This window comes from Hypoxylon fragiforme (assembly GCF_022984875.1).
Source record: "Hypoxylon fragiforme strain CBS 206.31 chromosome Unknown GGS25scaffold_5, whole genome shotgun sequence".
Classification (NCBI taxonomy): domain Eukaryota; kingdom Fungi; phylum Ascomycota; class Sordariomycetes; order Xylariales; family Hypoxylaceae; genus Hypoxylon; species Hypoxylon fragiforme.
In genome coordinates, this window is record NW_026054760.1 from 2,238,146 (window position 1) to 2,261,557 (window position 23,412).

Consider the following 23,412-nt stretch of genomic DNA (forward strand, 5'->3'; position numbering starts at 1 on the left):
AATTGACGAGGATGGGGAAGTCTTTGAGTTAAAGGAAGGAGAGAGAATGGGAAAGGAGGTTGTCGGATAGTTCGGTAAGTAAATACGTATCAACCTTGGAAGTTATAATACGGTTATAGGTGAAATGACATAATATGGAAAAAAAAGGTTGAAGAAGCCGAGGCATCGTCACTGATAACTACTCACTACAACATCAAACTTAAAAAAAAAAAACTTGCAATTGCATCTAATACTTTCATGGCACTTGCTTCCTTAGTACTTAGGTAGTCATACCCAATCGTGTTACTACTAGTAGTAGATTAACCAAACTAATACTTTCTTCTTCTTCTTATTTTCGCCTTTTGTTCACTCTTCTTCTCCTTAATTATTTCTTTCTACTTTGAAATTAATACCGTTTTATTATCACACTCGTTAGACTGCCGAACAGAAAATAGATCCCCCTTATAACAATTTAGGTATTGACCTTGTTACGGAATATCCCTAATTAATTCGAGTTTTACAACGAGACGGATATTCATCCCTATGGCGCAGCCAACGAATCCTACGAACCCGGACAGGTGGTCCGCTATGCTCTCACGATTAAATCCTGTACCTAGTTTTTCGGACTTTACGGGTCCTTACAAGGTCGGCACCGTCGATGTCGAAATTCCTGTCTCGGAACTGGACTCTCCCGCTCCCGCCCCAGACAATGCCGCCGATATAGAGACAGTTCAATTTCGTGTCTTCTACCCGACTAGCCCAGAGGCCCAAGACAAACGCATCACATGGCTGCCCTCTCCCCAGCGAGATCACCTGTCTGCATATATCCAATTCTTAGGCGCTCCCTCGTTATTGGCACAAGCTATCTCGTACGTCCATACACAACTATCATATCACCCATTAACCGTATATCTACCTAGGTAGATAGGTACCTAGTTATGCAGTGGCTAATGTGAAATTCTTATCCACAGCTTCTTGCCAAGACATCTACACTACACTTCGATACCCGTGGTAAAGAATGCGCCCATCTCCCAGCCGAATACTCCGAACGGACGATGGCCGACGGCAATTTTCTCACATGGCTTGGGCGGGAGCCGGAATGCGTACTCACAGATAGCTGGGTCTCTCGCGTCGCATGGAGTGGTCGTCGTCTGCCCGGAGCATAGGGATGGTAGCGCTGTGGCATCTTTTATTCGAATACCCTCACAGCAGGACCGATTCTTCACGCGGAGCACACGCCGAGCCGTTCCTTATCTGCGCGTAAAGCACGACGCCACGGACGAGGTATACGCCTTGCGAAACGACCAACTCAGAATACGACTATGGGAGCTGGGCTTGATACATGAGGCTATACTGGGAATCGACAAGGGTGAGCCATTGACGAACCTCAACAAAAGCACGCCCTCTCTCGACACTTTTGTTGGCAACTTGCACGTTCACATGCCTGGTAGTATTATCTTCGCCGGCCATAGTTTTGGCTCTGCTACCATGGTTCAATTCCTGAAATCCGTCTTTTATATTGGCCACCCTAAGCTCGAAGCTATGCCCGAGCAGCTCTATGTACCGTCCCGCCAGTCCTCCATCTGCAAACAAATCACGAGCCGCAATATAACTATCCTACTGGACATGTGGTGCATGCCACTACGTGCCAAATCTACCAAGCCCTTATTCGACCTTCCTCTCCCCGTCTACGCCGTCTCCCCCACGAATCCGATGCCACCCGGTGGAAGCGCCCTCCTCGCCGTCGAGTCCTCCGACTTCTACAACTGGGAGGACCATCTACACGAGACCGCGCGAGCCCTGTCACCCGACCCGTCGGCACCCACCGTCCAGGCGACCGCGTTTTACAAGGGCAATGCGTCTGGCGTCAAGTTAGCGGAGCCGCATTTCTTCTACGTGGAGCGGTCCGCCCACCTGTCGCAGTCCGACTTTGGCATCCTGTTCCCGTGGCTCATGCGCCAGGTCTACAAGTCGGAAGAACCGGAGCGCGCCCTACGTCTTAACCGCCGCGCCATTCTCCAGGTCCTCCGTGCCAACGGCGTACCTGTCGCCCGAACTTGGGCGGGTGATCTGGTCGACGGCACGGATACCGGGAAGATTATCGTCGATAATGTGTCTGCTGATGCTGATGTGGCCATAAGTGGGGTTCATGACGCAGAGGCTGGCGCCGGCGCTGTATCTCCTGCGGAAGGGGATGGGAGCGACGACAGAGCTATCTTAGATCGTAGCGGACGTAGCGTCGTAGACGCGTGGCACTGGATCGACATCGTGAACATGGGCCAGGCTGAGGAAGTGAACGAAGACGGCTCGAATGAAGGCGTCGCGGAGCAGGAGCCAGGGATGGCGGGCGTCATTGAACCACACGCTAACGAAAATACAGCGGAGACGGCGACGGCTGGATCAACGTAGAATGTGTTCCGGTGGTGCAAGTGGTATGCGTTTGGGAGATGAGTGCGGCGGTAGCTACATATGATGAGTTCACGAAGGAGAGGGGCTTAAACGCTTGAGCTTATGGGGGATGATATATGGGTGGGTGCATAAAAAGTGACAAGCGAAAAGCGTGCTGTTTTGTTGGTTTGATATTTTTACGAAGCGGGTCGTGTGTGTATATACCTAACTTACTGAGCACCTAGATAGATAGGAAGGCTCACTGGTGCATTGCTAGAAAGGCAGACAGGCAGGCCGTTCGGCGTTTGTGAGGTTATTTAGCGATTTGGTGGGGTTTTACTTAGAGACTCATTATTTATTAGCTATTATTATTTTTTGCTAGACTATATATACCTCTTGAGTGTCTTTGATATATATATGATGAGTGATTGTTCATGAAAATGGGATGAGGATGGTTATGCTTTGTTGGCTGTGAGGCGTGAGATGTGAAGCAAGCTAGGTTTATCAGGTTTGGAGATCGTGAAGGTATTTTTGGGGGATATACATATGTATGTGATGCGGGCAGCTACTTTACCTACTTTACCACACTACAGTCAGTATTCATACATTTGTGGATTTCTGACCCATTTGTGAAATTGTATTTGATCTCATCTCCTTTGTTGGGGAGGATACATACCTAACCTAGGTAGGTAGACTGCAGCTCTCCCTCACTACGGTGGTCACGATGTGGCATAAGCAACGGATGGCTAGGTACCTACTAAGGAAAGAGAAGTCAAGGCTGTCAAGCAAGGCGATATTTTTTGGGCTTAGGGGGGGTGGGGGTTTCTTCCAATTCTTTCTGGTAATATGCATTGTGATGTTGTCCTGTCTTCGAGGGCGATGAAGCTGGTGATTCCCCGGAGATAGCGTGGGCCGAGTCGTAAATGATGTTCCGGGGGAGATGGAATTTTTCGGATTTTCTTTTGCATGCTTACCTACCTACCTACCTACCCTAGGTCTGGGAGATCTACGGCAGGCAGGTGCGTGATAGTCTCTGCTATCCGACGCGCTGGCGAGTGGGTGTAATGGCATTCCGAAGCTTTGTTTGAAATGGAGATCAATTGGGCGGGAGAGTTGAATTGATGAATGTTGGCCTTTTTCTTTTTTAAAAGGGAATTAATCGTATTTGGCTGGCTGCCCAGGTTGGCGGTACATAGGTATGGTATGATGATGTGTCTATGTCTATGATAATCTTAAGTTTCGAGGTCTATAGTTACTACCTACTCAATCTGTTATTATTAGGATCGCGAGGCTGGTCAATTATGTATAACTAAAGCATGAGCATCGCATCGTGCGTCCAGGAACGGGTCAGCGTTGTCGTATGTTGGCCGGGCAGATGAAGTCACATCGCCAAGTCGGACTCGACCCCTTCCCATCTGCTCATCGAACAAGCTTCGTACAAGGGAAGGGGGAAGAATGCTTAACCAACACTATTAGTGGGGAACGGTAACCTTGGGCGGCACAGTTGGAAGAAGAATGATGAAAACCCCCAAGCATCATAGAAGCCCGAGAGAAGACAGGTCGAAGCTTTTGGGATCACCCTCGGCGCTTCAGCTCTGCGGCTACAGTTGCTCTGTAGAAAAATCGGAAACCCTGGGTAGGCAGGCTAGCGTGGGCTTTTTTTGGTCCTGCCCATGTTATTTAGTCGAGTTGGTGCCGTTTTGATCTTTCGGGAACAAAGATCTACAAGGACGTTGTTGTTGTTGTGATGGCTGGATGATGTAGTAGGCTAGATAGCTAACTTAGGTAGCAGGGAGGAATAGCTGTGGTTGGGATTAGGCAAAACGAGCGAGTTTGAACGCGCGAAGATCAGACTCGTTAAGCCGGGGGGCAGTATGGGTTTTTTCATCAGGGGATCTGCTCGTTGAGACAGCGCCAAGGCGACATACAAAACATCCACGTCGGACGGTCGGTCGGTCTAGAAGTTGAAAAAGCTTGCGAAAAGGATTTAGTTAATATTATAATATTAATATGAGTTGTGGTATAACAAATAGACGTAGTTGAGAAGAATAGAAACAAAAAGCGAGAAGCTATCTTCAGCCCTAAGTTCAAGTTCGACCAAGGAAAATCAGCCATCAGCATGGAACGACTTGATTCCGGTGTGCTACATACCTAATCTAGGTGTTATGGGCACAGCGTGTGGTACTAAAACGGGAAGGGATCGTGATTGTGCGGTACGTCGGATCGACGCTGCCGCGAACTAAGATCGGCTTTTACCTAGCAGTGCTAGCACCATGTACTGGCATGTAGGTGTCCCCGGAGATGGCACGTCCCGACAGTCCAGTGGCTCTCGTTTCAAGGGACCTGGTCAGAAACCGAAAGTGAGGTAACAAGGTCAAACCAAACCCCCCCCCCCCTTCCCTTCTAGTCTCACGAAAGCACCATAATAACATTCTTACCAAGTACCTAACTAGGTGGTAAAATTTGTATGTACGGCGTAGGGAAAAAAGGCAGTAAAGCCGTGGACGTCAAACATCAACTCCGAGCGGGAACATCTGTTTCTGTTCAAGGGCAGACAGATTACTAGGATGTTTTAACGCGAACGGAGGGAAGGGGGACGCGAGTTGGTGTATTGTTGATCTGTTGTATAGTTTCTTCCGAACCATCAAGCATCATGAATAAACGATCCAATGTTTGTTTTAACCATCTTCACCATCTTCATATACATACAATAGGTAGTTTGTTGACCGAGCTTCTTCTTTTCTCTCTTCTCTCTCTCTTTCTTTCCTCTTTTCCTCTTTCCCTTTATTCGCTTTGCTTCGTACGACCTTGAAGAAGAAATTCAATTGTCCCTATAATAGTATTATTTTCTTAATTCGACTCCTACAGCCGGATGTAAGAGTTGCCGTTCAATAGCGGATACTCCACTAACAGGTCATATCCTTCGAGCTGTGTGGCAGTCCACGATCTCACCCTGATATCTTTTTCTACCTACCTTTATTAATACTTAACGACCGGGTCGTAATAAACACCACATGCAACGAGGGCAGCAGGCGTATCAATCTCCTCCCCTTCTCCTAATCCCCTTCACTCATCTCTCTCCCACCCCTTTGACCCCCTCCCCCTTCCTCACCATGCCTTCCATGATAGAAGATGCCGGCCCTCACACCAATTTCACCCTAGTGTCAGACATACTGCCCGACCGAGTCTTAGGCGGCAGTCGTTTGAGCTACTATGTCGCAATTGTGACAGTGCTGTTCTGCATATGGTTATGGCAGCCAAACAAACAAAAATGCGTTGTCTCAGCGCCCCTCTACAAGGCATCCCGGTTAAAATGGATGTTCAATGCCGACGCACTGGTGAAGGATAGCTATCGCAAGGTTTGCACACCCTCTCAGATACATACTTAACTACCTAGGCAGCTAGTATATATCTTGGCTACTAGGTATATATGGTACCTAGTAATATACTAACCTTCAGCCACAGTTCCGAGATGCCGTATATCAGATCAAGTCAACGGAGGGCGTGAGAACCATCATACCGGCGTCCATGGTCGGTGAGCTCAAGGGTCTTCCCGAAGACACCCTGAGCGCGAGGACGGCCGTGAGCGAGGTTGGTTGAGACGATGCCATATTTCTTAACGAAGACGGACCGTGTGCTGAACATATTTATCCAACAGGCTATGCTGAGCGAGTACACGAAACTATGCGCTGGTCATCACGCAGACACCTTGTCGCTACTACTTAAATGTAAGATGACCAGCCAGCTCGCGCGGATGACGCCGCAGCTTAAAGAGGAGCTCGAACACATCATGGGGACCGAGTTTCCCGAGTGTCAAGGTAGGTCATCTTGGCACGATATCTCTTCCCAATAGATAGTTATCCTGAGCTAACTCGGAGATAGAATGGACCCCGTTCAAGATCCAACCGTTCATGGTGCGAACAGTGGCACGGCTAAGCGGGCGCATCTTCGTCGGGCCGGCGCTGAACCGAGTGGAGGAGTGGATGGACGTGAGCATCAACTTCGCCATCACGGCCTTCATCGCCGTGACCAAGCTGCAGTTCTTCCCGCCGTGGATGCGCCCCCTGGCGCAGTACTTCGTGTCGGAGCTCGGGACGATCGAGCGGGACCTAGAAAAGGCCAAGGCGATGCTCGCGCCCATCATCGAGGAGCGGCTCCGCGACGCCGAGACCCCCGGCTACGCGAAGCCCGACGACTTCGTCCAGTGGCTCCTCGACGCCCTGCCGGACGACCAGAAGCGCGACCACTACATGCAGGGCAAACTGCAGCTCCTTCTCAGCGCGGCCTCGATCCACACGACGAGCAACCTGACGACGGACTGCATCTACGACCTGGCCGTGCACCAGGACATGCAGGAGATCCTGCGGGAGGAGGCGCGCGAGGTGCTGTGCGACGAGGAGGCCTGGAGCAGGAAGGACAGCATGGGCAGGCTGAGGAAGCTGGATAGCTTTATCAAGGAGTCGCAACGCCTGTCCGGCAATGTCAGTAAGTACCTATACCTTGTCTACCTCCCTAACCTAACCGAGGATTAAACTAACCACGCCCCCCCCTTAGCCTCCTTCATCCGCAAGGTAATGAAACCCATCGACCTATCCGACGGCACGCACCTGCCCGCCGGCACCAGCCTCCTCGCGCCCATGGCCGGGATCTCCGTCGACGAGCGGTACTACGCCGACCCGGAGGTCTTCGACGGGCTGCGGTTCCACAAGCTGCGATCGGACGGAGGCGCGAGCGGCGCGAGCCCCGGCCGCTGGCAGTTCACCAGCATAAGCGACACGAGCATGAACTTCGGCCTCGGCAAGCACGCCTGCCCCGGCCGCTTCTTCGCCGGCTGCGAGATCAAGATGGTGCTCGCCCACCTGCTGCTGAACTACGACATCCGGCTGCCGCCGCCGCCTTCTTCGCCCTCGCCCTCGCCTTCTTCTGCGGCTGCGGCTGCGAGACCGCCGCCGAATATGTTCATGATGACGAAGGGGCCGAGCATGACGGCTGAGATCATGTTTAGAAGAAGAAGCAGCAGCAGCACGTGAGTGAGGGACACGACGACGACGACGATGACGGTGTAGGAAAGATGATATGGGAACCTGGAGTTCTCTGACGAGGTAAACTTTACGTGTTTGAAGTGGTGTTTAGGTGTGAAAAGAGGCAACGGGGGGGGAAAAGGGGAAGCGATGAGGTTTGTATATATTGATACTGATACCCAAACAACTAACCTACCCATGCATCCATTGTATGCATGTAGGTAGGTAGCATTTCATAACTCAACTAAACACGGGGCAGTCACGGCTGTGGCTCTGGGCGTCAGGTTTGCAATATATTCAAGGCTGTTTTATCACGAGGCGTTTTCGGATTTGGACCTCGGAGTCAATGGGAGGGAAGGTTTTTAAGGGGGGCATTATTATACCTAGGTACCTACATACCCATCACTGGACATATTCTACCTAGGGTACCTAGATAGATAAAAATTCACAATCAAGCAAAAAGATCAAAAAATAGAAGTTATAAGTATAAACGTGTTTGTTTGTATTATATTCATTTTTTGAACAATATAATATCTTCATCATATTAGAAAAGAATGGGGTATCTTTAAGACTCGCTGTGCTCGCTTGCAAAACAACTTCTCTTCCTCCTCCTCCTCTCCCTACATAGGGTAACCAATTTCGAAAAGACTCACTCATAACGCTTTCCTCGTCAAACATCATGAAACTGTCGTAGCTTTTTCCCATTTTCGGTCATTTCATTTCACTTCGTCATAAAGCACGCGGCGTACAGCAGCACTCTTTTTTCCCCTATCCCCCCCCCCTTTCTCTTTCCTTCTCCACCTTTCAAAAAAATCTTCGCTTCCAGAGCCCTCCCCCGTTCTTTCTTTCTCTCGACCTACCGATCAAAGCGATTGGCGATAATAAATGCAATAGCCAGCCACTGTCGCGGATTGCAACCAGGGTAGAATCCCAGACCTCCCCGTCTTCTTTAACAACGCACACCCCCCTCTTCTTCTTATACCCAACAATCCCGACTCTTTCTCTCTCCATTCTCGTGCTTGAGAAACATGGAGAGTGAAATGAGTTTTCCTGAAGAGGCCAATCCTGTGACAACAACAAGTCGTGTGGTGGTATTAAGTAGGTAGGTAGGTAGGTAGGTAGGTAGGTAGGTAGTAATGGTGTGCCTGCCTGTCGAGTTATTCTCGGAATAACTGAGTCGACGAGGTAATAAATAACGTAAAAATGCAACTAATAAATGTTCGTGTACGTATATACTGAGAAACGAAGATGAAAAATATGTCGTTTGCTGTGATACCAACCAAGGATACAGCGGAATATGAAAAACCTGTTCGGAGCCGTAACTGTTTTCCCGGTCTCCTGTCCATAGGTATATGCGATATGATGAGATTTGACTTTGAGTCGTTTGGTTCCTGCCCGTCTTTTTTGGAATAAATGAGATAAAACTACCCAGGTAGAATTTTGCTTTTCTTGCTGGGCTTGCGCCCTCTTAAGATTCTTGTTTTGAAATAATGATTCCTCGCCAATGCTGGTTATGATCTTTTTGCACAGGGAGGGTTAAATAAAATAAATGATGAATATGGTGTACAATCCAGGAATCTGTATGTGATGTAGGTAGGTATTTCATCCTCTGAAGTCGAATAGTCCAGGTGAGAGAAAGGTGCGTTGAAGGGGAGGGTCAGTCTGTGTTTCTCTACCAGGTCGTCGGATCGTGGATTGCCCGTCTTTAGCGAGCGGTTCATATGCTCGCGACTCTCCCCCCTGCCTCGGGCATCCTTGCGTGGCATACCATGAGCTTGAGGCTTGTGCCCCATTCCTCGCATTCAGCCAACAAAGCCTTATCATTCCAGATGCTGGTGGTCATCCCGGTCGGGGTTTCGTAGCATCTGTTATACCACCATCGTCCCACCTTTGAAACCATTTTCGTGATGTTTTCGTCGCCTATCTCCGTCTTGTCGTTCATCATCTCTGCCAGACTTCGCTCGTCCCTCTTACTCTTTACACAAGACGCATTGGTGATAGAGCTCGCTACGGGTACACCGACACGGCACGACTTGACATCGATGAACCCCTTCTTGCCGAGATGGCGAAGAATGAGGTCTGCTGTACTGCTGAGGTTATAGTTGGGGTTGCGTGCGCTTGCCCGCTCCTTCAAGCGACGTACGGCGCGCCGAGTACGGTTGCCCATATTATTCAGATCCACGTCGAGAATGGACAGTTCGATATATCCACCAGGCTTGAGCACGCGTCGGGCCTCCGAAATTATGTTGCGGTAATGGGACTCTGGAGCTGCGGAAGGAAATCGAAATACGACTGAGGTGAAGCTGTCCGGTCCGAAGGGGAGCTTATCCATATACGAGGTGAACTGGATTTGGTGATGATTGGGTGGTGAGAGAGGGAACGAAGGGGTCGTTTGTTGCTCTGGGCTTAGTGGTGCACGAGGAGAGAGGTTGAAGAAAGTAGCGGCAGGGTATGTCTCAGCAGCATAGAATGACCAGTCATCATTACCAAGGCCGTCGATGACCAGAATGGAATGACGCTTATTAGGATCATCATCATTAAGGAGCTCTTCTCGAATCGGGCTGAACAGCACATGGCCAAAAGTAAGCCATTTGCTAACTGTCATGGACCCAACTCGAATGTTGACTTGAGAAAGGGGCGTTTCCTCTTCGCTGCTGCGACTACTACCCGAGCCTCTCTTGGCTTTCACGCTTTTGGTTGAAGATGACGATGGGCTGCACCGCCGGGAAGCAACAGGGGGGTTGTCCGGCTTAGGGCTGCTGCTTTCCTGATCACTGCATCTAGAAACAAACTCCGAGGCTGAACAAGGCGTGACTGGTGCATCAGAGTTAAATCTAAAAGCAGCATTAATTCTGGCCGTCATGTCAGCGCTAAAGTGACTGGACGATGTAGCAGCCTTTCCGGTCTCGAAGGAGTCGCGGACGTCCTTGGCGGCCTGTATATCGGTAGTAGTAGTTGTAGCTTTTCCTAATGGCTTTTTAGATCCCTTTGCTAGTAGGTTAGACGTAAAGGTTTCTAGATGAAAAGGAACCCCGCGAGAAGATGTTGCAGAAGGTGGCACTTCGCCTAAAAAGTCGTTATATTCATCCCAGATTTCATCCTCGGTTAGCGGGGCCTTCGGCAGTGGTGGTAAGGCTATGCGGTTATAAATGCTAGCTAATTCGGAATTATCAGGTGTCGGATTTGTTATGCGTTCTGAAACTTTCGTGGGAGAAAATGCAAGGAACTCCTTTTTAGGCTTATCGAGCTTGGGGGCCGCTTCTCTGGTGACTGGGGTTTGTTTAGTTGAGGAAGTAGAACCAATCTTTTTTATTGACGGCTGCTCTTGAGTACGCTCAGGTGATGGAACCCTCGGTGGACTTGGGCCTTTTGCAACGGAGTTTCGGTCAATCCTACTCAGGTCAGGAGGTGGTAGCTGTAGGCTAATTCGATGAAAAGGTCGTGAGAAACTCTTTGGAGATGTTTGTTCCGGGCGAGTATTGACAACCTTGGGTATCCTGCCAACCTGGGGAAGTCGGCTTGGACGAGATCTGGGAGCAGTTGAAGCTGGAGCTTTGACAGAGACTTCCTCGCGTTTTGGTGGTGAAGGTTTTAGTGGTTTCATGTAATTTGGAATACCTCTATCTGGGTCCGATGTAGTCTGCCGGGTATGTAGTCGTTGAGCCTGTGACATCTCGAGGGGATGACTTCCTTCAGATAAGTTTCGACCATGTCCTTCTGTCGCCATAAAAGGAACGAGAACTTCTGCTTCCCTCAAAATATCACATACGTCTTGCTCCTCAGCGTCATCTTGTTCCGAAGAATCTATCATGGTGTAGAATGCAACTGGCTTGCTCGAAGCGGGCTTCACTGTGGCGGATACACTTGCTTCGACCTTCTTGCGATCCTTGGGAGGCTGACTCTGAGATCTGCTAAACAGGTTCCATTTGCGAGGGGACTTGGCTCGTTTTGTCAGCTTCTTCGGCCCAGCCTTCAATTCCACCTGCTCGCGGGTTAGTTCCGGTCTAGAATCCAAAGCCGAGTCATCCGTCAAAATAGTCGTCTCTATGCTTCCCACAGACGGAGATGTCATCCCCCTAGTAATGATAGGTTTTGGTAGATTAAGAGGGGCGTGATCTGGCGACTGGAGTCGTTGCCTTGACCTTCGAAACGCAATGGTTGGCTTCATCGAAACCGCTTCTGAGTCGCTACTATCAGAAGGATGAGACTGGATCGATACACGAGGAAAAGGCGACGGCCACAATGTCTGCCGAGACTCTTCCTTTGAAGACATCGAAGCGGTCGAATTATTGCGAGAACCAATACCAGGACGGGTCGGGGGAATGCTCTGGTTGCTTTCGGTTCGCGTTAACTCGGAGGCTGTATTTTGATTATCCACGATCTCACCACCAGCGATTATCACAGGGTTCATCCGTTCCAGAAAGAAGGCATCGGTTGACTGAAGGCTTGCGAGGCTATCTGACGAAGATATCGGGCCTGGTAACCCGCGTGATGTGTTAGAATTCGCTGCACTACTGCTTCGTCTTCTGCCTGAACCGACCCTGCCATATCCTTCATGACCTGTTCCAGCGGCTGGGCCTTTTCGCGTGGGCTTCTCTTTCTTTTCAGCCTGTGGTATTTCTGGAGCCACCTTGGTACGTCGTCCGAATAGCGGAAATCGCGTTTTGAATGAAGAGGCCGCTGGGCTAGGTGTTCTGCTAACTTTACCCCTTTCTGTTTGGCTTGGTTGGGCAGTCTTTGGAACATTCAATCTCGGTGCTGGTGTGACTTCTCGAGCTGTGGGGGGTTTCGATAATACCGAGCGATCTTTAGAAGAAGTCATTGTTGATTTTGGTAGTGAACTAGGTCCTAGCTGGGCACTGTGACGTCTATCAACGAGACTGGTAGAAGACAAATTGCTATGAATCACGGGGATTGGACCGCCGAACTGAGAATACAAATCGGGGGTCCCGTCTCGGCTAGGTCTTGAGGGTGGTATTGGCCGACTTTGGGGAGATGTTGTAGTATTCAAGGCTCTGTTAGGGGATGCTTGGACTGCTCTAGTAGGGGATAAAGATCTTTCAGCAGGCTGAGTAGGTAGTTGAGGAGCCTTTGATGGCGATCCGTTGTTGTCTTGATCATTTTTGAATTTTTGGGATGATTTCCTCGGTGGCGGAATTGGCAAGGCTGGTGAGAGCCCTTTACGCAACTTTTTCTTGTTTTCATCTTCGTTACGGACCGTTGAGCTTGAAGACGAGGATGTCAACGCTTCTCGCACTGAAGCAAGGCCATGGGGGTCGGCATTGAAACCATCTCGTTCACTTGATATACTGCCGGCTCTTCTCCGTGTCACTGGCGGTCTGGTCTGGGCAGGACTCGCTTGCTTTGGCCTAGCAATAGGAAATCGATGAGGCGCGAGGAGCCCTGGGGATTGTGACGACATTGAGGTTGGCGTTGTATCGCGACTATATGGACTCGGCCCAGGAGACTCGGAAAATCTGGTGGAAGGGCTGGCACTAAAGTTGCTTAACTGGCTATGACTACTTCCTCCGGAGAAAAGCGGTGTTGGCGGCGGAAGGTTTTCGGTTGCTAGTCTGAATGGAACATCTATACTTGGACCACCTCTTGAAGAGGGGAGGTCAATATCTCGATACCGGTCCAGTTCTGGATAGATTCTCGCAGGTTGATTAGTCCTCCGGGGTAATTCTAACTTTTGCGTGGTTCGAATCTCAACGGGGCTAGCGGCCATGCCCCTATCCGAATAGGGGTCACTGGAATCCAAAGATGGTTGCAACTTCGGTATTGAAGAAGATGAATCGGCTCTTTCTGAGTTTAAACGAGACTGGATTGGCAGATGTGGTCGCTCATGAGAGAGACTTGATTGTTTCCGACGCAGAAAAGGTCGTGGTGGTGGATTACTTATTTCGTTTGGCCGGCGCGTAACGAATGTGGATGAGACCGCTGAATTCGCTGTTGAGGGGCCGGGATTTGTTGACCAAGATTGTGTTTCATGAGTTAGAGGTGGTTTTGCGGCAGGCCTATGACCAGGGGGCTTTTGAGAGGAAGCATTTTGAGGTATTCGGCTCTGTGGTAGCTTAGATTGTGAAGCTGAGGGCAGCCCAAGCCGAGAGCTACCAGTCTCCTTGCGGGCTATCCTACTTGTTGTTGGTGTGAAGTCTGGTCCCGATGGTTTTATTATTTCCCCCATTCGCCTAGATCGTGATTCATCACTTGGCCTGGATCGAGAATCTGAACGTGCGCGAATGGATGCCATGATTAATACGTCCCTAATATCTTCGGGGTGAAGTTTGATGTCCAACCATGCCAAGATCAAGCAGCCATGTTGTTAAAGAACAAGCTATATCTTAAGCTATAGGTGATGTTAAGGCGGGTGGTCAGCAGCAAAATCTGGCCAGGAGCTTGCCAATCGGAACAACCTATCAGGTAATGTTGCGGTTGGCTTCGGGATGTTCCAGGTCGACAATTAGGTGCTGACAAGCCACATTATTCCAGTACGGCGGCGAGACGGAGGTAACGGAATAGACGACCCGAGCCGGTTGGTGAACAAAACCGACGGTGTTCCACGACAGCCTATTTTTTTTTATTACGAGCCTCCAATTACTAAAAATATCTGGTCGCGGAACTAGACGAATATGGACCGGACGAATATCCAACTCCAGCCAAGGCGGGCAAAAAGCGTAGTAACCTTTTATCCCAAGAGCATGGGCACGGGCCGCGAAGTATTACGATAGTGAAGATTAGAATGAAAGAAGTAGGTAGTTAAAAGGTCTTGAGAGAAGGAATGCTAGTAGAAAGTATTGCAAACGAAGGCCAAGGAGATCCGGGCTCGGGGAGGATCTGGTCGAAATCCTTGCGATGGGTGGGGGATAATCTTCCCCGAGTAGATGTCGAATCGACTTCTGGAAAACAGTGTGGTAGTACAGAAGTTGTGGGGGACTTGAGGGCGTCTAATACAACATGACAGGCGCCGCGTTCTCTTCAACGGGTTGATATTGGGATATGATTCTACTACGGGTGCCGCCGTCGGAAATGCTAGAGAATCTGTCGCTTCGCAAACGTAGCTGAGAGGAGGTACCTAAGCAGGTATGAAAGACAAGTGAAATAGGAAGGTCCTTTAAGAAAAGAGCTAGATAGAGGTGGGATTTGGGGGGAGAAGGAGATGTACAGACTCTCTGAAACAAAAATGAGGAAGAAACGACATCAGAAGAGGTATCGAAGAGGCAAAAGAAAATGTATGATTATAGGTATATAAGAAGATACCTGCAAATACTAGCTTGCATCACCCTTCCACCCTGCATTATTCACAAGATGATGATGTACCCAAGGGTTTGGGCATGGGTTACGGTACATAAACGAATCGTCCCTCCGAACGAGTGTGGCGCAAATACCCCTGTCGATGGCCAAGATGCGACCATTTGGGGGTTGTCCAAAATGGAATCGCCGAGTGTGCGGTCTGGTTGGCAGCGGCCATTGTGGGTTCAAACATCGACGTTCCAACCCTAAGCCGATTCCCAGCAAGGGTTTGGGGCACCATCGTTAGTGAAGATGCCCAGGTAGTAATGCTGAGTCACCGAATAGTCCATACGAGGTGTAAGAGGCAGATCAAATTTTGCAGACCTACCAATACGTTGAAGATTTGTTGGTATTGTCCAAAATCTCTCATTTTGTAGCATGAGCTAGACTCTACCATAGGTAGCTATTCCGACCAATTTCATTTTCTCCTCTGGCTCCTCACTCCTCGCTCCTCACTCCTCACTCCTCACTCCCTAGTCTTCTTGCTCGCATGCACTGTCGACCATCCAACAGTAACTAGGAAATTATGCGCGTGAGCGAGCAAAAAAGGAACCGCGCCAGTCATCCTTTTTAACCCGGTCTCGGATTGTGCATACTCTGATGTCCTATGAGAAGACTGCAGTAGGCTCTTGACGATATCATTCGTTGAAGAACACCCTTGACATATGGAGAACCTTTCCTGGTTGGGTCGGACGAAGGACAAGATCGAGAGCTTCCAGAGCCGACCTACATATTATGGTACTGTAGTTTTAGATGTAGACAGAGCTATGCAACGCTACTAGTAGTAGGTACCGGTTCCCAGTATCTCCCCCAGAAGCTAGGCCGATGCTTGACGCGTGTTATAATAGGTCATCATCATAAGGGTGTGTGTGTAGGAATAGAATGGAGAAGAGCATGCTGCGATAACGGGGCGTAGACTAAAGCACCCTGCAGTTACGATTGTCGATTGTCGAATCACACTTCGGAAGTGGATTTGGCACAGGACGACAAATAGAGTAAAAGGTGAGAAAGTTGAGAAAAAGTCAACATTGAACATCAGATGCTTAGTGCCTAGGTACCTACACTACACTGGGCAGATTACAGCTTAGTCAGTTACCACCTGTCAGTCACTGGCCCATGCAATGCATGTTGCAGTTGCAGTAGCAGTTGCAGTGGCTAGTAACCTGTATGTGCGGGAAAGAGGCAGCCTGTTACTACTCTAGTGGAATGAAAATGATGAATGATGCTGTTAAATGACAACTGGCAGTGGCGGTGATGCAGCTTGAATCCATTGCTCTTGCCTCCAGCGGAAACTCAAGGCGCGGGCCGCCTATGGTTGTTAATAGCCCTGGAATAGCCCTGGAATAGCCCTGGAGGTGACTGCTAACAATTCTGATAGCTAAGGATATCCCTGCTTTTTTCTTAGTTCCAAGGTTCCAAGTTATCCGCTTTTCTCCGCGCTTAACGATCCAGACTTTCTTGACGCCTCAATTCAATATCTGATCCATCTCCAACAATTAATTTTAGTATTATAGATTCAAAATCACTCATGTTTTAACATATGCAACATGCACCTCAGCATCCTCATCTCCCTTCTGAATTAATCAAGCAAACAACGATTTATCATCTTCATATTGCTTCTATTTAATCAACCAGCCCAATCGCATGGGCAGGCAAGCAAGCCGTGTTTCAGGCGGTTAGCTTCGCAATTCCCGCAAAACCCCCATGGTTCCATCGCAGCGTGATGGCTTTCTGCATGTCTTACTTTATGAGGAGTCAGGACGCCCCAAATCGTGCTTGAGCTTCTACAATCTTGGTTCAACCAAACTTAACTATGGACGTCCCATAAACCCCACTTCATCATATGTCTGTAATATCAAGGCGAGTAAGCTTTGGACGTGGATCCTTATTGGATATTCTGGGGACGTATGTTTGTGATAATTGATATCTACGAAGTAGGTTGTATGTAGTAGAGCAAGAGATCATGTCATGGGTACACCTAGATCAGACGACTCTCCCTTGTGTTTTCTTTTCCAACATCTTGAGCTTGTATAACTTATGAGGTCATTCACAAAAGTTACAGATTACAAATGATGTGAATCCTGCTATAGCACTCGACGTTCTTCATTCATGATACATATCTCAAATATACTTATTGAGGTATGTAACTGTAACGTTAACGTTTAACTATATGTAGATAGGGTATGTACTTATGGATTATTCCCACAATCAACGCTAACAGGGGTATGTAATCATGTAGGGATTCAGGGATTCGTCAGTAAAAAGAAATCCCAGCCAAAATTTCTCATTGGCTCTTTAGCGTTCCTGATTTTTCGTCCAATGGAGGCCGCCACCATCCGACTCACGCTTTATCTGCATGTCTCTCCTTATTCCGGCAGGATTTTACTGCAATTCTGTTCGGCTTTCAAACCCCTTACAGGTTGCGTCCACATGCTCGGTGAAGTATATCCATACCTACGACTTCAAGTGAAAAGGAAAGAGGATATGGCATTGCCCCATCCTTTCAATCGGTCAACTCGTCTAAATGTAGTAGGTCTTTGAAACAGTTCCCCGCAAACAAGATATTTCCATATCGCCTATTTCATCGCAGGTTATTGGCTATCAAATAATACTACTAACCTAACCTAGATAACTACAGACTGTCCACATGATCTGGACAGTAGGCATCTTAGACCACTTCCCTTGGGCGATCGACGTGCTTAACCAAGGCATACAACAGGCTAGTGAATTATATAACACAGCGAAAAATCCCACCACCAGAGGTCGAATCATCCCGCGCCCAGAAAGGGGAATAACTACTGTAGGTCGTTGGCATGCATATGGATTGCCTAGTCGAAGGCCTCTCGTTTTCTGTAATATCTTCTAACATATGAACAATGCAAGCTGAAAGCTGCATAGTCTGGGGCAAACTCTATATGTGTTGGCATGTATAGAACAAGGAAGGCAATCTTGCGTCAACTTATGTACGGATTGAAGAGCCGAGAGGCTCGTTGCAGATCTGTCATTTTGACCCACTGATACTATACTGGAATAGTCTCAGTGCTACATACATATCTGTGGCGAGTGCCGAATGGTACGCTCCGCCACAGTCGTAGTACCGGCGAAACCAGATCAAGACGCCTAGTGATGGGCTATGCGACTTAGTGCTATATCGACGTGGCAGTCCTATTATCCAGAACCATTTTGAAGCTTTCTATGATGATAGATAGCGAAGAAAGGAAGACACGAAAGCGAAGTTTTACGACTCGGTTTGCTTGTAGTAGGCAGCTAGGTAGGCTTGCCGCATCACCGAGCCGCGACATCGAAGAAGAGTTGACGGTGGACACGGAATGATCCTCCTTGGCAGTTGACCAGCAGGGTTCTAAACCCAATCGTGGGCGCTTGTCTTGCGGCAAGCAGGGTCCTGTTCAGGTGAACAGGGGTCTTCTGAAGAACGATTGGATCGCCAAAGTGAGACAAGCAGGACCAAGACTTTTGGTCCTCTGGCTTTTTGGTATCGTCCAAATAACGTGACGAGAAGATGGTGTAGGAGGAACTTTTTCCTCTTGATCTTCTCGGTCAAATTCCTATCGAGGCTTCGAAATTTTCCTACCGGCACCCAATCATGGCCAAATACTCGCCGCTTTTCTTTGCTTCCGGTGCGAATAAATTAGGTATATTATCTACCACGCCAACACGAAGACGCCCGACCCATCACTCTGAGAGGTAGGGAGAACTGCGGGATTAGCGCGTCTCGATGCGGAATACCCAGACTACGCCGTCGGGTTTAGCAAGTTCTTGAATGACCAACGACATCGTGATATTAACGATAATACCTAGAGGTAGTCGTCTCACAAGAGCAAGACTGATCCTTTTCTCCACTCCTGCGCATTATATGTACATCATGTGCGATCTTCTGTACGTCGAAGGGCTAAGAGCCTAAAACATGCGGATAAGTATGTATGTCTCAGACATTGCGAGATCTACCCTAAGCATATTCGGGCTATCCTTCAGCTGATCAGCTAAGGACTATATTATATTTGCTACCTCAGTTTTCGGAGCTTGCGCTGCTCAGTTCCAACCAGTTCCGACTCTTCGGGCGATGCCTAGATACCTAGGCAGCATTTACCAACAAACAAAGTCCGCCAATATTTACTCACGAAGTGCCCCAACGAACGCGGTAGTGCGTCAGCAAGCGCTTAGGTTTAGCGCGGATTCCTCCTTTTGGCCAAGTCAGCCTGGCTAACGAACAGGTTGGTCGACGGTGACTACCAAAATGGAGACCAGCTCCGAGTTCTCAAGTGGCTTGCTGAGTTAATATATAATCACTTCCAACACCCCCCAACCCTTTTCGTATGGTTGGTTCACTAAACCCGAGCAACCCGGAATGTCAGTTACACAAGTTCCGTTAATAGGCTCCTACGAAAGAACATGACTGGTTAAATGATGGCCTCACGATAAACAATAAGCTATAAAGCTTCCGCCTTGTTCTTTGGTATTTTTTTTTTTTTTTCCCTGGCGTCGTGGCTGATATTTTTATAGGCACTTGGCATTGAAGAATGCTACGGCATAGTACTACTAGTAACTAACTGATAGGCATCGAAAGCTTTTCGAACTCTTGGCTTTATTACGTAAGACTATTGACCATTGCCATGTGCCATGTGACTGTGATACAACGCCACATGTATTGGTGCACGGGCCAGGATACACGGGAAACACAGCCACAGGTTTGAATCACAAAAGTTCAGCATTGCCATGTGCATTGAATGTTCTAATCTCTGAGATAATGAACGCCAAGATGTGCATATTACGAAATATGGTTCATAAGTGGAGTATTCTCCATGTTTAACATGGTACAAACCCACTGAAAAAGTAAGAGGGAAGAAAAGAAAAAGATCTAATTCAATGGCGCGTTTAGCGGTGGACACTTCTAAACAAACGGCAAACGGTTTACTATTATTCTTATGTACGGGTCGCCTTATTTTATTCATCCAAATAATATCCATCATATCCATCATACCCATCATATCCATTGTATTGTGAATTACCAAGACTGTCCAAGACTGATCAACCGCATGATATTCTCCGACCGCATGTAACATTGGACAATTCCCCCAATCTCTCTGCTCTGGTCCAATTCAACAGCTCATGCATAGCGATCTGGTCCGCAGCTTTGGGTGGTTTTTAGTGAATCCTTACATGGTCCCCTTGACGTCATGAAGTTTGCTAAAGAACTCGAACAAGACCTTGTCCCAGGTATGTCAAGAACTTAAATGTGCCTACATATATCATACCTAGGGTATATATCGTGTCGGGATCATAATAGACCTCATGGCAATTGAATACGCATGAGATAAGGGGATAAGCTAACCTAGATTTAGAATGGAGAGTCAAGTATTTAAACTACAAGGCCGGCAAGAAGTACGTCAAGGCAACATCCAAAGCCATCAATAAAGCCAATGGAACACCAGGTGTAGGGAAACGCGGTGAAATACCACGTGAAGAAGCAACCTCTAGGCCAGGTCAATTCTCCCGTCAACAACATGACGACCCCCAGCTTACTACAGCTGATGAAGTTGAATCCCTGAGAGCAAGCCCCGCACCTATGGGACGTGGAATTAGGGGATCCCACGACATATCAGGGGCTCGAGCAACACCTATTCCAGCTCCCACAGAGCGTCAAGCGCTGTCGACATCGCCCGGCAATGAATTGCGGTATGGAAGCTTCGTGCCGACGCCGCCCCCGCCTTCAATTGCTGAGAGCTGGAACTTGTTCGAATTGCCTGCTCCTGCTTTAGGCGAACCTGCAATTCCAACCGAGCCACCCCCTAGTAGGCCTACAGATGCGCTTCAAAAGTCCACAAGCCGACATTCTGTTAAGCGCAGCATGTCCATGGGTTTAGTCCCATCCAGAAGCGGTCCTCAATCGGCCACCTTTCCCCGTCCTAGTCCAATGTCTCAGTTTACTGGACCACCTGGCCGACTCCGGCGTATCTTCTCGGCGGGCTATCCGACTCAGAATATTGGCCGGAGTGAAAGCGCCAAGTTTGGATATGGATTGCAAAGCCTGGACACGATTAGGCAGCGTGAAAAGGACTTCTTCGATTTTCTAGACAGTGAGCTTGATAAAGTGGAAACTTTCTACCGCCAGAAGGAAGAGCAAGCCGGACAGCGTTTAGCAACCTTGCGAGAGCAGTTGCACGAGATGCGAAATAGGCGCAACCAGGAGTTAGCTGAGATTAGACAACGAAAGGAGAGGGGAGAGGATGCGAGTAACCCTAACCCTAAAGGCACTTCAACGGGTATCACCAACACCTCTCACCATTGGGTAGACCCGATTAAGTCCAAGATATTCAAACCCGGCGCTAATTCAAAGGCATTCTCCAAACTGAATTTCACCCCGGTGCTTGGTGCCATGGGGGCAGAGGCTCGAAGAGACTACGTCAAGAAGCCATCTAGCCATGACGTGCCATACAGGACAGCAAAGAGGAAGCTAAAATTGGCACTTCAGGAGTTCTATCGGGGACTCGAACTCCTCCAGTCATATGCACAGCTCAACCGGACGGCTTTTCGAAAGCTCAACAAGAAATATGACAAGGCTGTCAACGCGCGACCACCATACCGGTATATGAATGAAAAGGTCAACAAGTCGTGGTTCGTCAACAGCAATACCGTGGAAGAGTACATCCATTCCGTCGAGGACCTTTACGCGAGATATTTTGAAAAGGGGAACCACAAGATTGCTACAGGGAAGCTCCATCGCTTAAATCGACGACCAGGAGACGAATCCGCCATAGCTTTTCGGAATGGACTATTTATCGGTACCGGAACGGTGTTTACCCTGCAAGGTCTTGTATACGGCTCACAACTCCTATACGACTCAGACCCTGAAGTGCAACAGCAGACCAGCTATCTTTTGCAGATATATGGTGGTTATTTTCTAATGCTAACTCTAATGTTTTTATTTTGTCTCGATTGTTACATGTGGACGGCCAACAAAATCAACTATCCATTCATCTTCGAGTTCGACACGAGACACAACTTGGATTGGAGACAATTGTCGAGTCTTCCGAGCTTCTTCCTCTTGCTCTTTGGAGTATTTTTCTGGATCAACTTTACCAGATATGGGTCAGAGGAGATGTATTTATACTATCCGGTAATCTTAATAGCCATCACGCTGTTTCTTCTCTTCCTGCCGGCGCCGATCCTATGGCATAGGAGTCGACACTGGCTCGTGTATTCACATGTGAGTCTTCGCATCTGTTATTCGATATATTTGGCACATTATCTAACCTAGGTGCTCTAGTATCGATTATTCTTTGCAGGATTATACCCCGTCGAGTTTCGTGATTTCTTTCTTGGCGACATGTACTGCTCTCTTACCTATGCTACCTCGGTAAGTTGTGCCATTCATCAACAACGACGTGCTTCCGAATTGCTAACCACTTGGACGTTTATCAGAATATTGAACTCTTCTTCTGCCTCTATGCGCATTCCTGGGAGGACCCAGTTCAATGTAATTCCAACAACTCCCGCTTGCTGGGATTTTTCTCGGCGTTACCACCAGTTTGGCGTGCGTTGCAATGCATTCGCCGATATCGTGATACTGGAAATGTATTCCCGCACCTTGTCAACGGTGGTAAATACGGTATGACTATCATGTCAGCGGTGACTCTCTCGATGTACCGCATGCATGCAAATCATTCGAATCTCGGGCTTTTCATTACCTTTTCTACCATGAACAGCATCTACACCTGTAAGTCCATCATGGCCCCAAAATATACCCCATGCAAAAAGGTAGAAGAATAAGTATTAACCATGGGTATCTAGCTATATGGGACTTGTTTATGGATTTCTCCTTCTTCCAGCCAGAAACACGACACCGCTTTCTACGAGATATTCTTGGCCTCAAGCGCCAATGGCTATATTACGTCGTCATGTTTTTGGACCCCGTGCTACGCTTCAGCTGGATTTTCTACGCCATATTTACGCATGACAAGCAACACAGCACTATTGTCTCGTTCCTCGTCGCTATGGCCGAGATCACACGCCGTGGCATGTGGGCTCTGTTTCGCGTTGAAAATGAGCACTGCGCCAACGTCGCTCAGTACAAGGCTAGCCGCGATGTTCCCCTCCCGTATCCTGTCCGTATCCATGAGCCACTGGTTGAGCGCCCAAGTGCCGAGGAGGAGGAAAATCCCCAGCGTACTGGCACTGCCGTCAAGCCTACGCAACAATCCGTCATCCCGGCTTCAGTGGCAATGGCGAGTGCCGTCGATATAAGTACGGCGGGCGCCTCAGCCCTCGGCCGCGTGCAAACGGAAATATTAACGCAGACACCAACCCATCCTCAATCGCAGGAACAGGCCGATGGAGAAGGAGGCAGTGGTAGTGCCAGTGGAATGAGATGGCGACGTAACCCTGAAGTCCTCCGTGCACGCTCGATCCGTGGCATTATGGCCGACGCGCACAAACAGGACTTCGAGAAGCGGCGCCGGCCGCACGAGCCGGAGACCACGGAGAACGTAGAGGATCTGGTCGAGGAAGATGAGGTGCCAACAGAGGAGGAAGACGATGATGATGACGATACTGGTAGCATGATTAATGAACGCATGGAAGTGCGCAGGGCGGAAAGACTATATAAGTCTGAGGCTAGTGAGGGAGGTTTATGAGGAAAGGCATCGGATGGTTTGGCGTATGGAAGTGAAAATAGGCATTCAGAACCTGCATTGTGTACGGGCGGTTTCTTTTT

At 48.7% G+C, this 23,412-nt stretch overlaps 4 protein-coding genes across 4 annotated transcripts; 3 read left to right on the top strand and 1 right to left on the bottom strand.

Moving 5' to 3' along the window:
- Positions 1-158: 158 nt before the first annotated feature.
- Positions 159-2,718, top strand: GGS25DRAFT_286426 (PAF acetylhydrolase). The gene is made up of 2 exons (XM_049257517.1): positions 159-848; positions 951-2,718. Exons 1-2 carry the CDS (start codon positions 523-525, stop codon positions 2,386-2,388), a joined length of 1,764 nt encoding a protein of 587 aa, XP_049116803.1. The 5' UTR covers positions 159-522; the 3' UTR covers positions 2,389-2,718.
- Positions 2,719-5,480: 2,762 nt separating this feature from the next.
- Positions 5,481-7,397, top strand: GGS25DRAFT_521832 (ent-kaurene oxidase; the record flags this gene model as incomplete). Its single annotated transcript, XM_049264119.1, has 5 exons — positions 5,481-5,726; positions 5,833-5,958; positions 6,026-6,185; positions 6,250-6,852; positions 6,922-7,397. 5 exons carry the CDS (start codon positions 5,481-5,483, stop codon positions 7,395-7,397), a joined length of 1,611 nt encoding a protein of 536 aa, XP_049116804.1.
- A 1,708-nt stretch (positions 7,398-9,105) lies between these two features.
- Positions 9,106-13,641, bottom strand: GGS25DRAFT_514367 (uncharacterized protein; the record flags this gene model as incomplete). Its single annotated transcript, XM_049262985.1, has 2 exons — positions 9,106-13,544; positions 13,599-13,641. The coding sequence occupies 2 exons, from the start codon at positions 13,639-13,641 to the stop codon at positions 9,106-9,108; spliced, it is 4,482 nt and encodes a 1,493-aa protein (XP_049116805.1).
- A 6,235-nt stretch (positions 13,642-19,876) lies between these two features.
- GGS25DRAFT_521834 (EXS-domain-containing protein) lies at positions 19,877-23,332 on the top strand (the record flags this gene model as incomplete). Its single annotated transcript, XM_049264120.1, has 5 exons — positions 19,877-19,916; positions 20,042-21,906; positions 21,967-22,056; positions 22,122-22,416; positions 22,491-23,332. The coding sequence occupies 5 exons, from the start codon at positions 19,877-19,879 to the stop codon at positions 23,330-23,332; spliced, it is 3,132 nt and encodes a 1,043-aa protein (XP_049116806.1).
- Positions 23,333-23,412: the final 80 nt, after the last annotated feature.

Bases quoted from the DNA above. Each gene is read 5' to 3' on its own strand.
- GGS25DRAFT_286426 (XM_049257517.1), top strand. From the start codon at position 523: ATGGCGCAGCCAACGAATCCTACGAACCCGGACAGGTGGTCCGCTATG. The intron at 849-950 runs GTACGTCCATAC...TCTTATCCACAG, and splicing joins TTATTGGCACAAGCTATCTC to CTTCTTGCCAAGACATCTAC.